Source organism: Leptonychotes weddellii, chromosome 2, assembly GCF_054177405.1.
Source record: "Leptonychotes weddellii isolate Sample4059 chromosome 2, ASM5417740v2, whole genome shotgun sequence".
NCBI classification, from domain to species: domain Eukaryota; kingdom Metazoa; phylum Chordata; class Mammalia; order Carnivora; family Phocidae; genus Leptonychotes; species Leptonychotes weddellii.
The window spans coordinates 145,324,302-145,345,806 of NC_138370.1; the positions used below are offsets into that span (position 1 = coordinate 145,324,302).

Below are 21,505 nucleotides of genomic sequence, written 5' to 3' on the forward strand. Positions count from 1 at the left end.
GACGATGGACTCTGAAAAACAAACTGAGGGTTCTAGAGGGGAGGGGGGTGGGAGGATGGGTTAGCCTGGTGGTGGGTATTGAGGAGGGCACATTCTGCATGGAGCACTGGGTGTTATGCACAAACAATGAATCATGGAACACTTCATCTAAAACTAATGATGTAATGTATGGGGATTAACATAAGAATAAAAAAAAATCAATCATAATGTAAGTCATAATTCCCAATTAATTAGTGATCTTTGTGTACATTTCTTATAATTGAGTAAATGTAGCCCTAGTTTAGTTCCTTGTTATGGAAAAATTTGCCCTAAAAAGAATGCATATGTTTGAATTTTCATTCAGACTTTACATAATTTGTTTAAGTAAGTGAGCAAATAGTGACCACCCCAGATTACTCTTCACTGAACTACATGAAGTCAAAACAGATACTCATTTCTGTGAATCCTGTGTTCTCAGAGCTTCGTGGAGAGTTCTGTAATGCATCCTACTGGGAGCATACTCTATTACTAATGCTTCATGTATTAAAAAAAATTCTATCTTCAAGCTTTCAACAAATAACTATCAATACATCTTGTAATTAAACATGGTTTTTCAAGAGTATTCCCAGTGCAAATTCTCCCTTTTTATAGCTATTTTGACGGATCCACACCAAAGGTATTACCAGTACATCTTTTTCTGTGACAATGATTTCATTAGCACCATTTCACAACCTTTTACTTTTAATCTGTAAGGCTTTAATGTCAGAGAGGGAGGTTGATGTTACTGCTGCTATTGAAATATTAGGCTTAGACTAAGTGCACTATTAAGTGACATGAGAAGTTCAAGGTGTCTCAATCGTGACAGAATCTACTCATTATTTAATTAGGCTCTGAGAGCTCTTAGCAGAAATTTCTGGCCTTAAGTGAAAATGTTTCAAGAGGTGCACATCATTGAAAGGTTCAGTTTTAAGGGTGCCTTATTGTACAAATATAATTCTGATATTTTGGAAACTATGATATCTGACAGGTCATGAGTCTTAAGATAATTCCCTCATCCTCTCTGGTTTTTCTCTGCTATAATTCTACATCTGTTTATCAGTTTTCCTAGTTATTTCCACTGTGGAAATTTTATAGTGGAATTCACATCTTAAATATATATTTTTTCTTTAAACCATATTTGCTTCTTGACCTGTGTTTATCTAATTAATGTAAAATTTTTAATTGGTCTAAATTCACAAAAATATGCTTTTCAGAGGATATGACAACATAAACATTTGTTTCAAAGTAGGAAAATCTTAAGTTTGATAAATAGAGTTTGCCTGGTTAAAGTGCTTTTGTCCCAATAATGGTCACAAGGAACTGAGTTAGAAGTCACATGCCACGTTTTCGTACATTTAGCCTTTTTAACATATTTCTCATCAAGATAGCCAGACATAATATAAAATAATACTATATTGTAAATGATCTAAAGGAATTCTAACACTTAGGTACAGTTTGGCACTTTTTTTTTTTTAAAGAGTTTATTTATTTATTTGACAGAGAGAGACACAACACAAGCAGGAGGAGTGGGAGAGGGAGAAACAGGCTCCCCGCGGAGCAGGGAGCCCAATGCGGGGCTCGATCCCAGGACCCTGGGACCATGACCTGAGCCGAAGGCAGACGCTTAACGACTGAGCCACCCAGGCGCCCCCAGTTTGGCACTTTTATCCCAATTTTTTTATAGCTGTGCATCACACTTCAATCTTATCAGATTAAGAAGACTTGAAGCTCATATGAGTAGTTCTAGCTCTAGTTTAAGATTTCAGGGAAGCTGATTTAAGCACCATTTTCAGGTTTTTGAAGCAGTGTATCTCAGAGCTTAACTCAGTATAAGCTCTGAAGTCTGGAGGATGAACTTCTGAATCCTGTCTCTGCCACTTCCAAATTTGACCTGTCAAATCACATAATCTCCTAAGCCTTGGTTTCCTCATGAGCAAAATAGGCATGATAGGCCCTTACTTTATAAAGTTATTGTGAGGGGCGCCTGGGTGGCTCAGATGGTTGGGCGTCTGCCTTCGGCTCGGGTCATGATCCCAGGGTTCTGGGATCGAGTCCTGCATCGGGCTCCCTGCTAGGCGGGGAGCCTGCTTCTCCCTCTGCCTCTGCCTCTCTCTCTCTCTCTGACTTTCATGAATAAATAAATAAAACAGCAGCAGAAGCGTGCTGGGCCCATGAATAAATATATAAAACATTAAAAAAAATAAAATAAAAATAAAGTTATTGTGAGATGTAAATGAGATGCTATGTAAATGCATTTAGCATGGCGCCTGGCCCATAGTAAGTGTTCAATAAATGTTTAATGTGACTGTACTCTTGTACTCACTTGAGAAACTATGAACTAAGAGAAACTGTCCTGGCTGCATTACTAAGTTTGTTTCTCTAAGCTCATTCTCTCCTTTAACTAATGGCTACACGGGAAAAGATGACACACAGTGACAGGTTGCTATGGGATGGTGTGAAACACTTATTTTACTACAGTACAACTTGGTTTCTGCATTTGACTATACTTCCATAATAAAATAGATATATTGGCTTTGTGTGTGTGTGTGTGTGCGTGTGTGTGTCTGTGTGTCTGTGTTTACCTTGTACCCTGTTTTACTTCTTGAAACAGATCTTTTCCCCCAGGACACAGGAATGGATGAGAACTTAGTGTAAGACAATAATAGTATTTTACCCACTCTGGTCACAGGCTCTAAGGCAGGGATGGGGGCCCATGGACCTGTTAAGAAGAGTAAAAGCAAATCCCTGAGATTCCTTAAATTGTATATATTGCTGTTATAATGATGGCTCATAAATACACACTGATTATATTTTTTTCTGCTTAATATAAATTTCTCCAGATTTTCTGATCAATAACTTAATATGTGCATTAAGAATTTAACTTTATGCCTTTAGCATTAAGTGTTAGAGTTCTCCAATGACAATACAATCAACATGTCACTAACTTGCTTCAGAAGAGAGGTTTTGGTTACATTTCAAGGTTATATGCATCTAATAAAATATCTAAACAGGTGTATAAAAATGATTTTTCTGATAAGTTTAATATTTTATCTGGCCTAAAATACTCATCTAACAGGTAGAGCTGGCCGGAGGGATTACGGAGTCAAACACCCAAACTCCCTTTCTGTTCTTATTCTCTTCTACTATAATTGGGACTGGGGGACTTAGTTCTTGCCATCACATCTGAGAGCTTTTTGGCCAGACATGTAAAGGCCTTCTTTTTCTCTCCCCTCATCAATAGTTTAGTATTCCAGGGATTTCCTGTTATTAAACTACCCCGATTAGTTGTCTCCCAACCCTCATCCTTGCCTTAGATTATGGGGCTGGGTTAGTAAGGTATTATGACAGGCCCAGTCTAGGTTATAAACCCACTCCTGTAGCCTGGCGTTTAGGATCTGTTACATAAGATAGATAGGAACACCAAGCATATTCTCAGATACACATACACACACAGCCAATAAAGAATTTATTCCATTTATTTAAGTATGCTATAAGAGAAAAATCAACCTATAATTTACATAGGTGAGGCATTGAAGACAAGAATACATGTGATATTTAGGATAATATCAATATCTCCAGTTTGGCTTGAATAGAAAATGAGAGTAATAGAAAATGAGTTTTGGAGTTTAAATTGGGACCACACCATAGAAAGTCTTGTTTGTGGGTCTAGTAGATTGGATATGTTGCTGAAAGCCTTTGCTTTTTTCTGAGAACAAGTACTATAATAAGAGCTATATTTCAGTGTTAGGTAGCTGGGATTTTAGTATAGATAGCAGGAAGTAGATATTAGAGATGAATAGATCTCTAGAATGTCATTTCAATAGATTCAGGAAGAGGTTAGAAGGTGATTACAGTAGATTCAATACAAGTTAATGAGGATCATAACTGTGGGGAGAAGACTGAAATGAGAGGTGACTGAGACATTATCAAAGTAGGCCCAACGGGATTAGGCTGCTGTCACACGAGCAGGGAATCAATAGGGGGATAGGAATAGAAATAATGAAGAAGACTCTAAGACTGCAAACCTGGCTGATTATGAAGATTGTGGTGCTTTTATAAAAAAGAAAAATAGAAAACATAGCAGGAGGAACTGGTTTACAGGGAGAGAATAATGAGCTCTTTTTTGGGCATATGGTATTTGAAGTTTAGGAAATGTCCAGAAGGCAGTAAACTCGTGGTGCTAGAATTTCATGGAATGATCAGTTGCTAGATGTGTGTGGAATCAGTTACAGATGAGAGACAGTTCTATGATTACATTATACACACACACATGCACACACATGTATATGTGTATATATGATATGTATATATATGTATGTCATATGTGTATGAGGGTAGGGAGGTGTGAGTATGCATGTGTGTAGAAAGAGATAGAAAAGAGAATTTTGTGGGAATGTTACTGTGTAGAGTGTATTGGGATGTGACATTAGGAGACTATAAACCTCATTATTGCAAATAATGGTTAATTTATATAATTGGGGAAAACAGACTAGAGATGATAACTGTTTTCTAAAATCTTATGGGCTATTAGTTGGAAGAGAAATAGGATGACAATCTGGCAGAGGCTGCAAGAGATTGTATTTTAATAGAGAAACTAAGATCCTGTAATTCAGATCCAATAACATCTGGTTGTTAAGGATAATATATTCTCTTACAGAAATGCCATAACTTAACATCTACTGAGGGCCAGACATGAGACTAAACAGACTTGTATTAGTTTCCAGAGGCTGCTATAACCAATTACCGCACGCTTGGTGGCTTAAAACAACAAAACTTACTGTCTCAGGGTTCTAGAGGTCTGAAGTCCGAAATCACTTTGGGCAGAAATCAAGGTGTCAGCAGGAGCAAGCTGCCTCCACACATTCTAGGGGAAAATGCGTTGTCTGTCTCTCCCAGCTTCTTTCCTGCGGCTGCTGGTATTCCTTCACTTCTAGCCGCCTCGATTTCAATCCCCTGACTCCATGGTCTCACTGCTGCCTTGTCCTCTGTGTGTATCAGATGTCCTTCCAACTCCCCTGTGTACGGATACCTGTGACTGACTTAAGGTCTAACTGGATAATCCAGACTAATTTCACCATCTCACTATCCTTAATCACATCTGCAAAGACTTTATCATACAAAGTGACACTTTACAGATTCCAGATATTAAGAACGGATATATTTTCTGGGGCTGCTCTTTCAGCCTCCTGTAGAACTCATCCTCACACGTATCTTTACTTAAAGCAACGCTAGGAGGGACGCACCATATTTTTAATCCCTCTTAAGTAGAATGGGAAAAGAGTCTTGATGACACCCCTAGCTACACATAGCTAGTGGGTGTCAGAACATTGAAGCACAGTTTTGTTATTTCCAAAGGCAGAGCTTTTTTTTTTTTAACTGTCGCACAACTTCACATTAAACGGCTGTGAGCATCTATGCTTCCATTTTCCGGTCACGTTACTGATTCTGCGCTGAGCGGCTTCCATAACAGGCACACTTTTATGAATCGCAAAGTAAAAAGAGGTGGCACTCACATTAAATAGTATGGCAGCTACAAAACGTTACATCTCGCTGACCATTGTTAGAAGTGCTTGAAAGTACTTACTGGCAGGCAAGCACTCAAGATCTGAAGAGATCTGACAAATAAAAATCCCCTCAACTGTGACTTTCTGCCTGCAATTTCTGCTGCTTCTGGAATCCAAGAGTATTACCCTCTTTTCTTTTTCTTTTTGCCTTGTCACAACCTCTTCTTCCCCTCTTGTCATCAAAAGATTTTTCTCAAGCCTGAGACAGCTGTTTCGCATTTATAATAGCAACGATAATTTACAACCAGCATGGTTTTATGTTCACATAAATCTGTTATACACAGCACATCACAAGTGTAGCCCCAGCCTGTATTTACAAAGCGCCTTCCTTTCCCCTCCCAGGGCCACCAGATGTGTTGTAGATACAACGTCTCATTAACCCTTGCCAAGCACCATGCAGGAGTTATGATCCACAGTCTGTGGACATGAAACAAGCAAGAGTCGACTTGTGGTCACAAATTTGAAAAACAGATCAATTATCCGTCTTATACAGAATGTCCCTTGAAAAGGGAGGTCATTAGAAGGTGACCACCTAGGTACGTGGAAAAACTTGTTAACAACATCAATAATAAGGGATGGTAGATTCAGAAGTGGGAACCCAGGATTACACAGGTCTTAATTCCAAATTCCAAAATGAGCCTGGGCATCTTAATAGAGTTTTTTTCTTTGAGGGGGGTTTATTTATTTTTTTAAACACAAAAATGCTGAATGTGCCACAGAATCCTAGCTCCCATGAGTGAAATGTGGAGGGCAGTTTTAAATGTAGCCCTCAGACAAGGTGTCTGTAACCATTTTGCATGTGATCGGGCTTCTAAAAGGACAAGTGAACACGTGATACCTTTCCTACTAGAAATATTTAGGTGCAACAATACCGTACAATCACGTGATGTAGAATTCTTTGGCAGAGCAAAGAAAATGGGTTTTCCTCATTATTTATGGTTCCCAAATACTTTTTATTTCTCTTTAATAACTTAAAAGGAATAATATAGGGGCCTTCCCAGATATTTAGAGTAACTAGAGAGACTGTAAGCCTCTTCTTATAGCTCACTGCCAAAGGCTCATCTTCTTCATTTTTCACTTGTTTTTGTTACACCTTGTAAGCTTAATTATACTTGGGTTTATCTTTTTTTATTTTTTAAAGATTTTATTTATTTATTTGAGAGAGAGAGAATGAGAGAGAGCACATGAGAGGGGGGAGGGTCAAAGGGAGAAGCAGACTCCCTGCCGAGCAGGGAGCCCGATGCGGGACTCGATCCCAGGACTCCAGGATCATGACCTGAGCCGAAGGCAGTCGCTTAACCAACTGAACCACCCAGGCGCCCGGGTTTATCTTTTTTTAGTTAAAAGAAAACAAAACAAAAAGATGTTCTTTGGGAATAAAACAATTCTCTATGTGCTTAGCCATTCTTTTGTAGGTAAGACTAATTTCATTCAATTCAACAATGAGTTACTGAATTAGTATGAGCCCAGTCATGCGGGAGGTGCTTCAGGAAATGCAAAGCTACAAAAGAAAGAATCTCCGTTCCACAGTGACTAAAAGTTTGGATGTGTATCTGTGTGTATGCGTTGTGGAGCAGAACACAGAGATGAAAGTTAAAAGTAGTATAGAAATGACTATTATTTAAGACCAAATAGGCTCCTTACTTTGAGATAGATTCAAACAAACTGCTATGGGTCATTAAGAGAGTAGGAGCAAGAAATTATAACCAAATGTGAGAATGGAAGGTTTTATGCTGAAAACACCATTTGGCACAGGCTCTGAAGGGTGGAAGGAATAGAGCCCGTGGGGAGGAAAATAGGCATGAGTTAAGCAAGGCATTTACCAGAGGCAACACGTATATTTTGGCTGCTGTATCGAGAGCACTACAAGATGGACTGGGATAATCATTTGGGTCACACTGAGGACAATCCTCAATGCCAAAATATGGTATTCAAGTTTCATCCTGTGTGCAGAATGAACTATTTAGAAGGTTTTTGTACAAGTGAGACACTTGATGGAATTAGACTTCAGGAATATTTATTTAGCAACATTGCAAAAATAGTTTGAAGTGGAACTAAAGCGAAGTCAGAGAGCTGGTTAAGAGACACAGTAAGGGGTAATGAGAAACCTGTTAGAAGTGGTGGAAATGGGAACAGAAATGAAGGGATTGATTTAAGAGCCACTGTAAGAGTAGAATTAACAAGACCTGGAAGTAATTGGAAATAAAAAATGAGTCCATTGGGTAGCCAAAAGTGACCTTGGAATTCCACTACAGAAATAACTACTAGGAAGACACAGATACATGAAATGGAAGGATAAGATTACTTTTGAAAACCTCCTCAAATATATGTTCAATTAAACATATATTTTCTCTCACATTTTTTCCTAATGCTACATTACATTTGCTTATTCACTTTATTAGTACGAAGTGACAGAACAAATCAGCTCCTGAACTGAGTGACCCAAGGAAACAAGACACAGTCACTGCCCTCATGGAAACCATAACCACTTCGCGTAAGATAGGACAGCAGATGTGTGACTTTGGGACAAATATTTATGTGGGGATGATGGGAGCTTTCTTACCTCTCTGTGGTCATCTTGGTGAATATTTAGTAGCATAAAAGGTAGTGAATGTTCATTCAGTAATGAATGATGTAATAAGTAGTAGATACTATAGATATTCAGAGAAGTAAAGATCATTTTATTAATTTGGTCAAGCAATTACTCTGATTAAGACCTCATGACAGGCTAGAAAGGCAGTTTCTACCTTCAAGGCATTTAAGTTTGGGACTGGGAGACACACTGTAAATAAATAAGTACAATCAGAAGTTAGCAAATACAGGGTGGGTCGAAAGAGTGGACTAGTGACTAATCATGTCAGGATGGAAAAAGGAGTACCACAGCATGTTTATCTTTCCAAATTACACTTCTTTTATTTTCTTTTTTATTTCCCTTCATTCATAAAAATGGTTAAGTAATGATAGTAGAGACTAGAAAACATGAAGAAATGAGTGTAATTTTTCTCATATAAAAGTTAATCTTTATTTATTCAAATAGCCTTTTACTCTAAGATGAACTCACCTCCTGTATGGACTTTAAGTTTTAATTTAGTGTGAGAATTTAACTGATGAATTAAAAATAATGCCCATTCCTTAGTTCACTCCAATCACAATTGACCCCTGCTCCCTCCTTTCTGCCTATTCAAACTTTAGTTACAGGTGCATTACTGTCACCCTGAGCCTGATGTACGTGTGTGTGTGTGTGTGTGTGTGTGTGTCCTTCCTCTTGGAACTACCACTGTGCCTGGTACACAGTAGGTGCTCAAGAAATGTTTAGAAAATCAAAATAGAGGTTTTTTTTTTTTCCCTTTTGACTCAACTGTTTAATACCTAGAGACACGTGGTGCTAATATTTAAGATGGTTTGGTTCATTCTGTTCAAGTAGGACATAACCATTCACACACCAATGAATTTAGTACTATTAAAGGGTAATTTCCCTTCTGGGAACTGTGCCTGTTGTGATATATTTTACATATTCAGTCTTTTTTATCATCACTACGCAGGTAAAGAGATTAAAATAAAAGGTTTTTTCAGGTGTGCAGTTGTACACGTAGACTACATTTGGAAATGCCTGTGTATTCCAAGAAAAAATATGGAATTCTTCAACATGTTTACACCCAGAACTACCCAGAAGTCACCTGTCTTTTCTAAAGATGAAAATATTAAGGTTTAATTTCTGTACTACACTAGCCACCCAAATGACTCAGAGAAGCTACAATTTCCTCCGTTTTGTACCTGTGTAATAAAACCCAATGGAATTCATCGAAAGCCCTGTTTCGCCCAATTTTACAATTTTGGCCGATTGTGATACTTTCATTTTGTTTTATTGTGTTTAATGTAATGTTTTTACTATTGCCTTTAATTCACACATTGTAATATCTTAAAGGAGAGCTTTTGTGTTTTATTTTCTCAAATAAGTTCCTTTTAGGACATGAAAATTTAATACTTCATAGCCTCTCAAATCTATCAGAGAGAACTTCATGGCAAATTGCTTTGACATATGTTCTCTCCTTTCTTAGTATAGCCTTATGACTAGGTATTTCTATTCTTATTTCATTTTTACTAGATAAAAAACTGAGGCCTAAAGAAGCTAAGAGACACCTGGAAGCCATGTGTTCGTAGGTTCCACGTGTAGAGCCAGAGTTAGAGTGGAAATATTTGGTTCCTCCATTAGTTGTCTCAAAATTCAAATAAACAAATTGGCCATACCACCGATGGCCAAATCACATGGGATATTTATACTGAGTAATAATAATTAACATTGTGAGGATTTACACATGCCAGGCACCACCTAAGTGCTTAACATGTGTTAGCTCCTTTAATCCTTACCACAATTATGTGGAAACAGAGGCACAAAGAAAGTCAGCTAAGGAAAACACACCTAGTAAACTGTCGAACTAGGATGTGAGCCCGGCCAGTCTGCACTGTGTCTCCTTCAATGTTATTCTCTTTGTTTGTGTTTCCATGACAGGAACAGATTTAATGAAACAAATGTAAACTGATAATGTCTTCTAAACTACACTTCCTATCAGTAAACTTAGAGAAAGTTATCCTTGAACCCTGTAATTCTGTGAAGTACTTTAAAGGAAATTGAATTTGTTTCCACATTCTAAGAGGTAATCTTTATTAATGGTCACTCATTAATGTTTTATATTTAATATCTGATTAGAATTTTACTGCCTGGAAAATCCCTTCCTATTCATTATATAATTTAGAATTACTGAACTTCATAACATAAATGAATTTAGGGACCAACCCCAACATTTTAACGGACAAAGACCAAATTTTAGAGAGATTCCATGACGACCTCAAAGCACTTTGTTAGAGTGACTTAACCAAGCTCAAACCCAGATCTTCCAAGGCCATTCCCACACTGAAAAAAAATGTGAGCATAATAAATGAGTATAGTGTGTGTGTGTGTGTGTGTGTGCTCATGCGCGTGCGCATGTTGTCTACTGACTGTTCCTTAAAAAAATAATACTTGTGGAGAGGCATGAGCTAGTTGGCTGGCTTGCAAGTCTCCAAGGTAAGGCTGTCATTCCCCCTGAAAGACGATCAACTCCTAGATGAAAATCCTAATGTATTTAATGGCAAATAGCCAAATGAAAAGATTTAATCGTCCAAATACTTTTAGGAAAGTTTCTAGGTATACGTATGTATTGGATATTTTTAAATAATTAACTCCTTTTAAAAGTTAAGTCTTAAATAAGTAACAGATTTGCTTATTCATTGACTTGTTGCTTATTCTAATAATTACCAGTGAGCTTATTTATGTGATGGAAGAAAGCCCAGCTGGTAAGACCACCAAATTACATTTTGTTTTCTCTTCTTAAACTCAGTCTGATTGGTGCTCTAACTCAGGAGGCAAGATGCTTTTAGGAAGATCATTTAGATATATATTTTTTTCTATCACAGTTGAAGAGACACAGAGAAGTTTCTGACACGCATGCTGTTCCCATATATGCAGGACTTGGATTTAGTGCTATTTAAATAATTTTTCATCTTGTGCTTAGGGCATTTCATGTGGCTTTGGTTCATTGAATGGAATAATGTAAAATTAGAGTTTTAAATTATCCCTGGAAGCCTACAATTAGCAAGCATTCTCAAGAAAACTAAGCAACTAGAGTAAATCATAATTTCCTCTGAATTTTATTTATTTTTCTTAAATTTCATGTCATAAAATCCCATAAATTATTTTATTGTTGTATCTTAGCCCCAGTTTGAATCCACTAAGTTATCAGTAATTATTTAAAGTATGCTTAATCAAATAGCAATAATAATACATAATATGTTAGGCATTACCAAAAATCTAACATTAATCAAAAGGAGACTATTTGTTCCTCCCAGTGATTTATACAGAAAACTGTCATAATATTCTGTACATTCAAAAGTGTGGACTAAATAAAGTTAAAACTTTTCCTTTAAGTCATAATAGAAACATCTGAATCTGTTTGGTCTCCTGATGGGAGCCCAGCTTGCTTAAAGATAGTTTATGAAATAGAAGGAGTGAAAAATAAAAGTGTATATTTGCTGTTTCTGGTTAATATCTGTACCTATTCTAAGTTCTTAAAAAAGAAGAAGAAGAAGAAGAAGAAGAAGAAGAAGAAGAAGAAGAAGAAGAAGTTCTTAACATCATAATAAATTCAGGTTCCCACGTTTTTTTTTTCAGAATTTAAAGTCTATAGTGGGAGACATTCTAAAGTGTTCATGCATTTTAAACACTCAGTGTATAAAATATCATAAAATAGCCTGTGCGCTTCACCTGAGCACTTACTATGAGCCTCCTCTAGGTCCTACCACAGTGCCTGGCTCATAGTGATACTCAATACAACTCCATTGGCTAAACTGATTAATGCCTTCTTCACAGAAGTCTTCCTGGATGTTCTGTCTTATACTTAATAGCAATTCATTTCCAACACACATATGTTGCATTCTATTGTATTGTGGAGTTTCTGCATCCATCTGCCATTAGGCACAATAATCATATGTAATTTATTTAGCTAACACATGGACTTTATATAACTCTGTACCCTCCCTAGCATATCAGAATGAAACATTTGCTCTGGTGATACCTAATACCTTTTTCTATACTGTTTTCCACTCTGATGTTACCTTACTGCCTTGGTATTCTACCAAATGCTCTATTCCCCTGCCTATTAACAGAAAAATGATTTCTCATCACTCAATTATCCTAAGATATAAATTGGTTTTCCCAGGTATTTGCAGTTAATCTTTTAGTCATTATTGGGAATGAAAATCATAGACTCTTCTGTAGGGATTTCTGGTCAAAGTAAGGCAGGAGACAGACAGAAAGATAAAAAGCATTTATTTATATCCTATCTTGGAGTAGCCTGGCGGTCCTCATGCTAGCTTGAGGTCACACTCACCCAGAAAGATAATTAGATAAATAGATGCTACACCTCCTCCACCACCCTGAGCTCCACGTAAACACATACATACAAACCCTTCAGCAAACCTAAAATCTCCAGAGGTGGCCCTGAACATCTGCCCATTAGAAAAAATCACAGTGATACATGCTGATTGTTGAGATTTATTGTATTAGACCCTTTAGTATGGTATTTCATTTGATCTCAACCTATGAGGAAAGTACTATTACCCCATTTTACAGATGAGAAAATTGAGGCTTAGAGGAGCTATGTATCTTGCTCAAGGCCACTAGACTGTTTGCCAGAGAGCTAGAAGTTGATTCCAGATCACTAGGACTTTAAACCCATTTCCTTTTCAATATTATTACCACTCAAATCTGATGCCCTTGAAACACTGATCCTGCAAGTAACACTGAAGAAACATGGTTAACACCAGCATGGGTCTATTAGTCAGAGTCATACACGTTGATTTGTTTCCCCACTTTTCTGAGTAGTATAAAGTATTCATATTGGTTATTAATTCATTTACTATATATTAGACTGAAGAAAGGTTCATAATCTTGGCTGCAGATTGAAATCACCTAGTTCTATTAGATGGCCCGATGGCCTGATGGCATCTCATTAAAGTAGAGTATCTAGAGTTAAGACCAAGGCATCAATAAGCTAAGCTTTCCAGGTAATTCCTTATGTGGCCAAAGTTGAGACCCTATGGGTTAGACCAATTGTTCTCAACTCAAGGCTACACAATAGAATCTTCTGGGCAATTGCTTAAAATTACTGATGCCTTACCCCACTCCCCATTCTGATTTATATAACCAGTTTATAAAAGTTGACTACAGGAAAAAAGTAAGATTTGAGTAACATACTTCTCAATGGTTGGGCTTTAGTTAATCAAGGTTTTATTATAGTTCTGGGTATCTGGTGGCATTCAATAAATGTTAAATGGAGGTCCTAATCCCACAGCAGAGTCAAGAAGAATAAAATATGCTCCCTCTTGGAAGTAAACTGTTTGTGTATTTGAAATAATTATCTTGGCAAACTATCACTTTCTGGGAAAACTGTCCTCCTAGGTAATTTCCCTCAAATGGTAAACCTTGTATTTTAAGAAAGTACTATATTTCAACTATATTTTCTCACCATAATATTAGGCACATATATATCTTACCTCACTTTCATAATTCTCTTCAAGGAAATAGACAGGAAACAAGATTAAGAGACTGAGGATAAGATTTAAACCAGTCTCCCACTTGGAAACATAAATGAGGCTATTGTGCCTATGAGCCTGAAGAATACTACTACTTTGTAAAATAGAGCAATGATACTTTCTGCTTTTATAATGGCAAATATATACACAAAGGACTCCTAGCCCAATAACTAGAACAAAAATGAACTAAGTGTCTCATGAAACAGTTATGGAACTAACAAGATATTTACATACTATATCTTTTTTAGATTTCAGGAACTAGTAACTAAAATAACAAAAATCTTCTTTTCAGCATGAAGTTATTGATGATTTATGATGGCAGAAATGCTCATTAAGAAAACCCCCTAAACTTGATTGTATAAATAATTAATCAGCATGCTGCATGTTTCAATGTGCATTAATAAAGCTAGGTGTCATATTTAATTCCTCAAATGCAACAAACAGCAATTTTTTGAAGATAAATATTCTTGGTTTAAAAAATTTTTTAAAATATAAAGCTTGGGGCGCCTGGGTGGCTCAGTTGGTTGAGCGACTGCCTTCGGCTCAGGTCACGATCCTGGAGTCCCGGAATCTGTCCCGCATCGGGCTCCCTGCTCGGCGGGGAGTCTGCTTCTCCCTCTGACCCTCCTCCCTCTCATGCTCTCTGTCTTTCATTCTCTCTCTCTCAAATAAATAAATAAAATCTTTAAAAATAAATAAATAAAACTTATTTAATTTGACCTTCCCACTTCTTATTTAATTCTTCTACTTTTTTTTTTCCTTTTCTTTTCTTTTTAGGACCACCTCAGAAAATAGTGTCACCTAAACAAGAACATGAAGATAGGAAACACGACAAAGTCACAGATAAAGGAAGTGAAAGTGGGACTTCCTGTAATGAGCTCTCCACTTCCAGCTGCGACAGCCACTCAGAGGCGAGCACTCCCCAGGACAACCCACCCGGTGCCCAGCAGGCAACAGCGCACCAACCCAGCACCTTAACATTGGATCGCCCTTCCAAAAAAGCACCTGCGCAGTGGATGCCCCCACCAGACAAACGCAGAAACAGCGAACTCTTTCAGACACTCATCAGCAAGTCCCGGGAAACGAATCTATCCAAAAAGAAAGTCTGTGAGAAGCTAAGTGTGGAAGAAGAAATGAAAAAGTGTATTCAGGATTTTAAAAAAATCCACATTCCAGATTATTTTCCAGAGCGCAAACGCCAGTGGCAGTCTGAACTGTTGCAGAAGTATGGCTTATAGTAATCGTCACATTCCTGCGGTATTTCGATGACATTCGACGTTTACTGCAGTGTCACCACCTGGCTATATCCTGACGATGGTCAGTGTGATTCTTGCTGCTCTCCCTTTTTGTGAACAGTGGATGTGGGACGGTATTTTCTTTCATTCTTTTTTGTTGTTGTTGTTGTTGTTTTTAGAAATATGATTTTGAAAAACAAAAAATAATAAGTGTTTATTCAAAATGGCATATCTGATTCAAGCCATTCTGCAAGAATGAAAGTAAAATGTGCATGATCAAGAAGCTTCGAATCTTGATTTTTGAACTGTGGTCAACTGGATATGTTTGTCATTTTGTAACTCACCAAAAACAAGTCATCGTATCTCTCCAACGAAAATGACAGTATGGATGAAGCAACATCAATTAAAATGTTAGATGATGGTTTTGGGACCCAAATCCAAACCTGTTTAAATGTTAATGCAATAAAACAAGTTATTATTTTTGCATGAACACAATGTAACAAATAAATCACAAGACATAGGGAAGATCTGTTTGTTGCTTGGAAAGAAAAAAAAAATTACAAAAAAATAAAGCAAAAAAAAAATGTTTCAGGCGAAGCCTATAAATGTAAACTGTCTAGGAGATTGATTTTATTTGTTCTGGATCTGTGATATTTTTGTGTATGTGTATGGTGTTCTGTATGTTAAGATGGTGTAAATACGCCTTATGCTGTTGTGTTCTGGCACTGACATTCACATATTAATGCAAGTCATGATTATTTCTGTTAAATGAGTCCTTACATCAGGCTGTGAAAATTGGTATAATGATCTGAAAGATCCTATTATCCTGTTAATCAAAATAATTGAGGAAAATGGTAAAGAGCTTTATGTATTTATTAAAAAAAAGGAAAATGTATTAGAATTCCTTGATTCCTGTTGACTCTCTTTGAAAATACTCAATTGTCACACTGTCTTCCATGTCCCCTTAAAATGCCAAGCTGGAGAGTGATATGTTCAACTGTAACGTTGACAAGTTAGAGTTTTAACATAATTCAAAATGGGTATAGAGTCCAATCCAGATAGACGTGGGATTGATTAATAAATCCTTAACCCACAAGAGTAAAAGACTTCATCTGAGAATGCACTAAACTTTTATTTTAGCTGACAGCCAGATTGAAAGCTTCTCCAAAGACAATTGGGAAGTTACCTCCTACAAATTAAGAGACAAAAATGTCAATAGCAAGCTGAGAGGTTAACCTGAATGACAAGAGATTTCTTCGTGGTTGCATGTATGGAAACAAGCTTTCTTACCATAGGCTACACAGTTTTTGCCTCACCATCTCTATGGAAAAAAATACATAATATCATGAAATTTCACTAATGAAGAGGATGAAAAAGAAGGTAAAAATATCTTCAGAAATTATAGAGCTCAATCTCTGTGGTGGGTTAAAACAGAAGTTGAGGAGTACTTGTGGTATCATTTATTTAATGATATAGGGAGATAAGCATTGTTATCTCAAAAATGTTTTAATCTACATACCTTTTTAGGTATTCTTAGATTTCTCAATCTACTATTATACAAAATACCATCTACAGTGGACTATTAAAGAAAACCCAGATATGTGATTGGCCTTGAATTACCTATCAGGCTTTAGGGAAAGAGCTACTCTCAAATTCTGCATTTCCTTTTGGGAAGGTTGGGAGTCTTGCCATGGCCTGATGTAGCTGTAACATGCTGGTTAAATGAATACAGTTGGTGGTTGGGTTGTCACAGTTCAAATCCCACCTCTACCATTTATGACCTGTGTGATCTTAGGGATAATCGGGGGTAATATTAATATAGAGAAGACTTAAATGAGGTAATTGAAGAAAAGCATCACTACCACTCCTGGAGATAGAGGGAAAAGGGGAAGTGGCGGTCTTACTAGAATCCAGGAACCAAGGCTAACAGATGGAGAACTTAGAATACGAGGAACAAGCTGTCCAGTGAGAACTGTAGCCACTAGAGAGTCAGTCACTTCCACAGATGCCTTGCAAAACAAAAAGAAAGGGGAGGGGAGTGCATTATCTTAGGTTCCCAGTATCCCACCAATGTTCTCCATTGTTCCAACATGAATGGAAACCAGTTGGTAAAGGAGCCTGGGAAATGTAATTTATAGAGGTGATCCCCTTGTGATACAAAGCCCAGCAGTGAAGGGCAAGGAATAGATCTAAAAAACACTTTGCACCCTAGTCTGTTCTTTCCCAACATAGAACTTCAAATAGAATTGCAATGGCAAGAATTTAGTACATGTGGACTATTTCAGATCTTTATATCTCTACGTCACAAAAGAAGGAGTGTCTATCCTTAGTAAATCAGAACCCATTTCAATAATAGCTTATTGAACACTTACCATACACCAAGTGTTTGGCTCAAAGGTTAACAATACATTCAAGGGGCGCCTGGGTGGCTCAGATGGTTAAGCGTCTGCCTTCGGCTCAGGTCATGATCCCAGGGTCCCGGGATCAAGCCCCACATCGGGCTCCTGGCTCAGCGGGGAGCCTGCTTCTCCCTCTCCCTCTGCCTCTCTCCCTGCTCATGCTCTCTCTCTCTGTGTATCTCTGTGTCTCAAATGAATAAATAAAATCTTTAAAACAAAAAAACAAAAAAACAAAAAACAATACATTCAAGAAATATGACTTACCAACTGTTGCCCTTGGGAAGAAACTTATGGTCTGATTCTCCCAAACCATTATGCTTTCACCAGAGGCTAGAATCTGGCTGGCCCCATTTGGGGTTACAAGGGTATCAAGGAAGGCACCTGGAATGGGGGCTCTTCCTAAACAAAAGGAGACTCCAGATTTAAAGATGAGTTGGGCTAAAACTGGTGTATAAATCTCCTTTTCCAAAGAATCAGGAGATAAAATCTGGAGAATCACCAAAAGCCAAAAGCGCTGGAAGCTGATGCTGAAGTTGAATATTTATGGAGAGTAAATGCATTTTGGAACAAACATATACACTTTTTGAATATTTATGGAGTTCACATGGTATACCTTTGTTTGCTACACAGTAGACACTCAACTTGTGACCTGATGTCTTATTGTTGCTATTTTAAATAGAAACATATTGAGTACTAAAATGAGAACAGGAAATAAAGTTAATTGTGAGATACTCAATTTTGGAAAAGTAGACTAGACGTATTTTTCCTTATTCCTCTCACTAAATATAACTAAAAACCCTAGACATTATATATAAAAACGCTTAAGAGTCCTGAAAGGCTGAGAGAAGAAGTAAAGCTAGGTAGGGATATTGGGCCCCAAAGAACAACATGGTAATGAGTTTCCTGGGTTTTCTTTTTACCTCATAAACCCCAGTCTTGGAACTGAAGAAGTACCTGGTAACCCAGAAGAAGTAACAGGTGCAAACAAACACCAAAAAAAAAAAAAATCTTGCTCTCTCTAGCCAGGAAAGGGACAGCCTAGCAACTTAGCAAAACTGAAAACTTTTAGATAGTAACTGCTATGCTATTTCAGTTTGAAGGTAAATGGACACAACTGCATTACATAGTAATAAGGCTCCCCAACTTTTTAAATAAAGATTTATTTACTTATTTATTTATTTGAGAGAGCGGCAGAGAGAGAGCAAATGGGATGAGGGGCAATGGGAGAGGGAGTGAGAAGATCTCAAGCAGACTCTCCACTGAGCATGGAGCCCAGGACCCTGAGCCAAAATCAGGACTCAAACGCTTAACCGGCTGAGCCACCCAGGCACCCCAGGCTCCCCAATTTTTTAGACTTTCTTAGAGTGGTTTTAGTTCACAGCAAAACGAGAGGAAGGTACAGAGATTGCCCATGTTCCCCCTGCCCCACACGCTCCTAGCCTCCTCCACTACCAACATCCCCCATCAGACAGGTACATTTGTTACAATCGATGATCCTACATTGACGCATCTGATGTTTTTACTATCTACATTGTTTTGCCTTTTCCAGAAGGTTATATAGTCAGAATCATATAGTACATAGACTTTTCAGATTAGCTTCTTTAAGTTAGTAGTATATATTCAAGTTTCCTCCATGTCTTTTCATGGCTTACTAGCTCATTTATTTTTAGTGCTGAATTATATTCCATTGTCTAGATGTCCCACAGTTTATCCATTCACCTTACTAAAAGGCAACATGGTCACTTCCAAGTTATGGCAACTATGAATAAGCTGCTGTAAACATCCATGTATAGGTTTTTGTGGGGACATAACTTTTCAACCCTTTGGATAGATGCCAAGGAGTGTGATTGCTGGATCATATAGTAAGAGTTTATTTGGTTTTGTAAGGATCCATCAAATGGTCTTCCAAAGAAGCTGTACCATTTTGCATTTCTATCAGCAGTGAATAAGAGTTCCTATTCTTTCATATCCTCTGCAGCATTTGGTATTGCTAGTGTTTCAGATTTGGGCAATTCTAATAGGTTTGTAGTAGTATCTCATTGTTGTTTTAATTTGCATTTCCCTGATGACATGTAATGTGAAACATCTTCTCATATGCTTTTTTGCCATCTGTATAACTTCTTTAGAAGGTGAGATGTCTGTTAGGGTTATTGGCTCAGTTTTTAATTGGGTTATTTGTTTTTTATTGTTGAATTTTAAGAATCCTTTGTATATTTTGGATAACAGTCCTTTATCGGATATTTATTTTGCAATTATTTCTCCTAGTCTGTGGCTTGTTTGATCATTCTCTTGACTTTTGCAGAATAGAAGTTTTTAATTTTTTTAAAGATTTTTTTTTTCATTTGAGAAAGAGAGAGAGACAGAGAGAGCATGAGTAGGTGGAGGGGCAGAGGGAGGAGAAGCAGACTCCCCACTGAGTGGGGAACATGATGCGGGACTCAATCCCAGGACGCTGGGATCATGACCTGAGCGGGAAGGCAGACACTTAACCATCTGAACCACCGAGGCTCTCCAGAAGTTTTTGATTTTTAAAAAATTTGAAGTCCAGCTTATTAATTATTTCTTTCATGGATATTGTATTTGGTGATGTATCTACCATTATCAGATGTATCTAGTCATTACCATACCCAAGGTTATCAGGTTTTCTTCTACGTTATCTCCAGTCTAGGAGATTTGTAGTTTTTCATTCTACATTTAGGTTTGAGATCCATTGCTTTTTGGTCTGTGATTCATTTTGAGTTAATTTTTTGTGAAGGGTGTAAGGTCTGTGACCAGATTCATTTTTGCATGTGGATGCTCAGTTGTTTCAGAACCATTTGCTCCATTGTATTGCCTTTACTCTTTTATCAAAGATCAGTTGACTATATTTATATAGGTCTATTTGGGAGGTCTCTATTTTATTCCATTGATCTATTTGTCTATGTTTTCACCAATACCACGTTGTCTTGATTAATGTAGCTTTATAGTAAGTCTTGAAGTTAGATAGTGTCAGTCTTCTTTGTTCTTCTCCAAAATTGTGTTGGCTATTGAGTCTTTTGACTCTCAATATAAACTTTAGAAACAGTTTGTTGATATCCACCAAAAAAAAAAAACCTCTCTAGAATTTTGATTGGGATTGTATTGAATCTGTAGATCAAGTTGGGAAGAATGACATCTTGGAAATATTGAGTCTTCTATCTACAAACATGGACTATCTCTCTATTTATTTAGTTCTTATTTTATTTAATTCATCAGAGTTTTGTAGTTTTTCTTATATAGATTTTGTACCAATTTTGTTAGATTTATACTTAAGCATTTAATTTTGGTAGTGTTAATGTAAATTGTAGTGTGTGTGTTTTTTGTTTTTTTTTTTAAGATTTTATTTATTTATTTGACAGAGAGAGAGACAGCGAGAGAGGGAACTCAAGCAGTGGGAGAGGGAGAAGCAGGCTCCCTGCCGAGCAGGGAGCCCAATGTGGGGCTCAATCCCAGGACCCTGGGACCATGACCTGAGCCGAAGGCAGACACCCAACGACTGAGCCACCCAGGCACCCTGTAGTGTGTTTTTAATTTCAGATTCCACTTGTTCATTGCTGGTATATCAGAGCCCCCACTTTTTGAAGAATAAAATCCAAACACTCAGGTATCACATTATAGGCCCTCAATAAAGTGGTTTCATATCAGTTTACCTTCCTTGGGCAACAAAGCACTTCTAAAACTTATTGGCTTAAAAACAATAACCATTTATCAACTCACAATTCTAAGGATTGGCAATTTGGCTAAGATCCACTCCGCTGTTCTTCCACTGATCTCACCTGCGCTTTCTCACCTAGATAATTTACTGGTAATTGTCAGTTGCTAAATAATTTATAATGACCTCACTCCATTTTTGGCCACTGACAAGCTTCAGTTAGTGTGCCTCAGTTCTCTACATATTCTCTCCAGTAGTCTAGCTCAAATTTATTCACATGGTGGTAGGGTCTCAAGAGTGTGAGGCCAGAAGTTGGAGATTGGAGGCCGGGCTTGAAACTCATCCAATATCACTTCCCCTTTATTCTCTTCATCAAAGCAAGTCTTCTCAAATTCAAGGGATATGAAAATATACACTACCTCTTCATGAGAGGAACAACAAAGAGTTTCTGACCATTCATAATCTACTGTGGATCCAATCAGTCTTTTC

The 21,505-nt window shown here is 37.4% G+C and overlaps 1 protein-coding gene across 1 annotated transcript in view; it reads left to right on the top strand.

The window, feature by feature from the left end:
• Positions 1-19,393, top strand: part of KCTD8 (potassium channel tetramerization domain containing 8) — a 219,765-nt gene extending 200,372 nt beyond the window's left edge. The window contains exon 2 of the mRNA XM_006727320.3: positions 14,490-19,393. Coding sequence (XP_006727383.2) covers positions 14,490-14,950 — 461 coding nt within the window. The 3' untranslated portion in view covers positions 14,951-19,393. The remainder of the gene's footprint in view (positions 1-14,489) is intronic.
• The last annotated feature ends 2,112 nt before the right edge of the window (positions 19,394-21,505 follow it).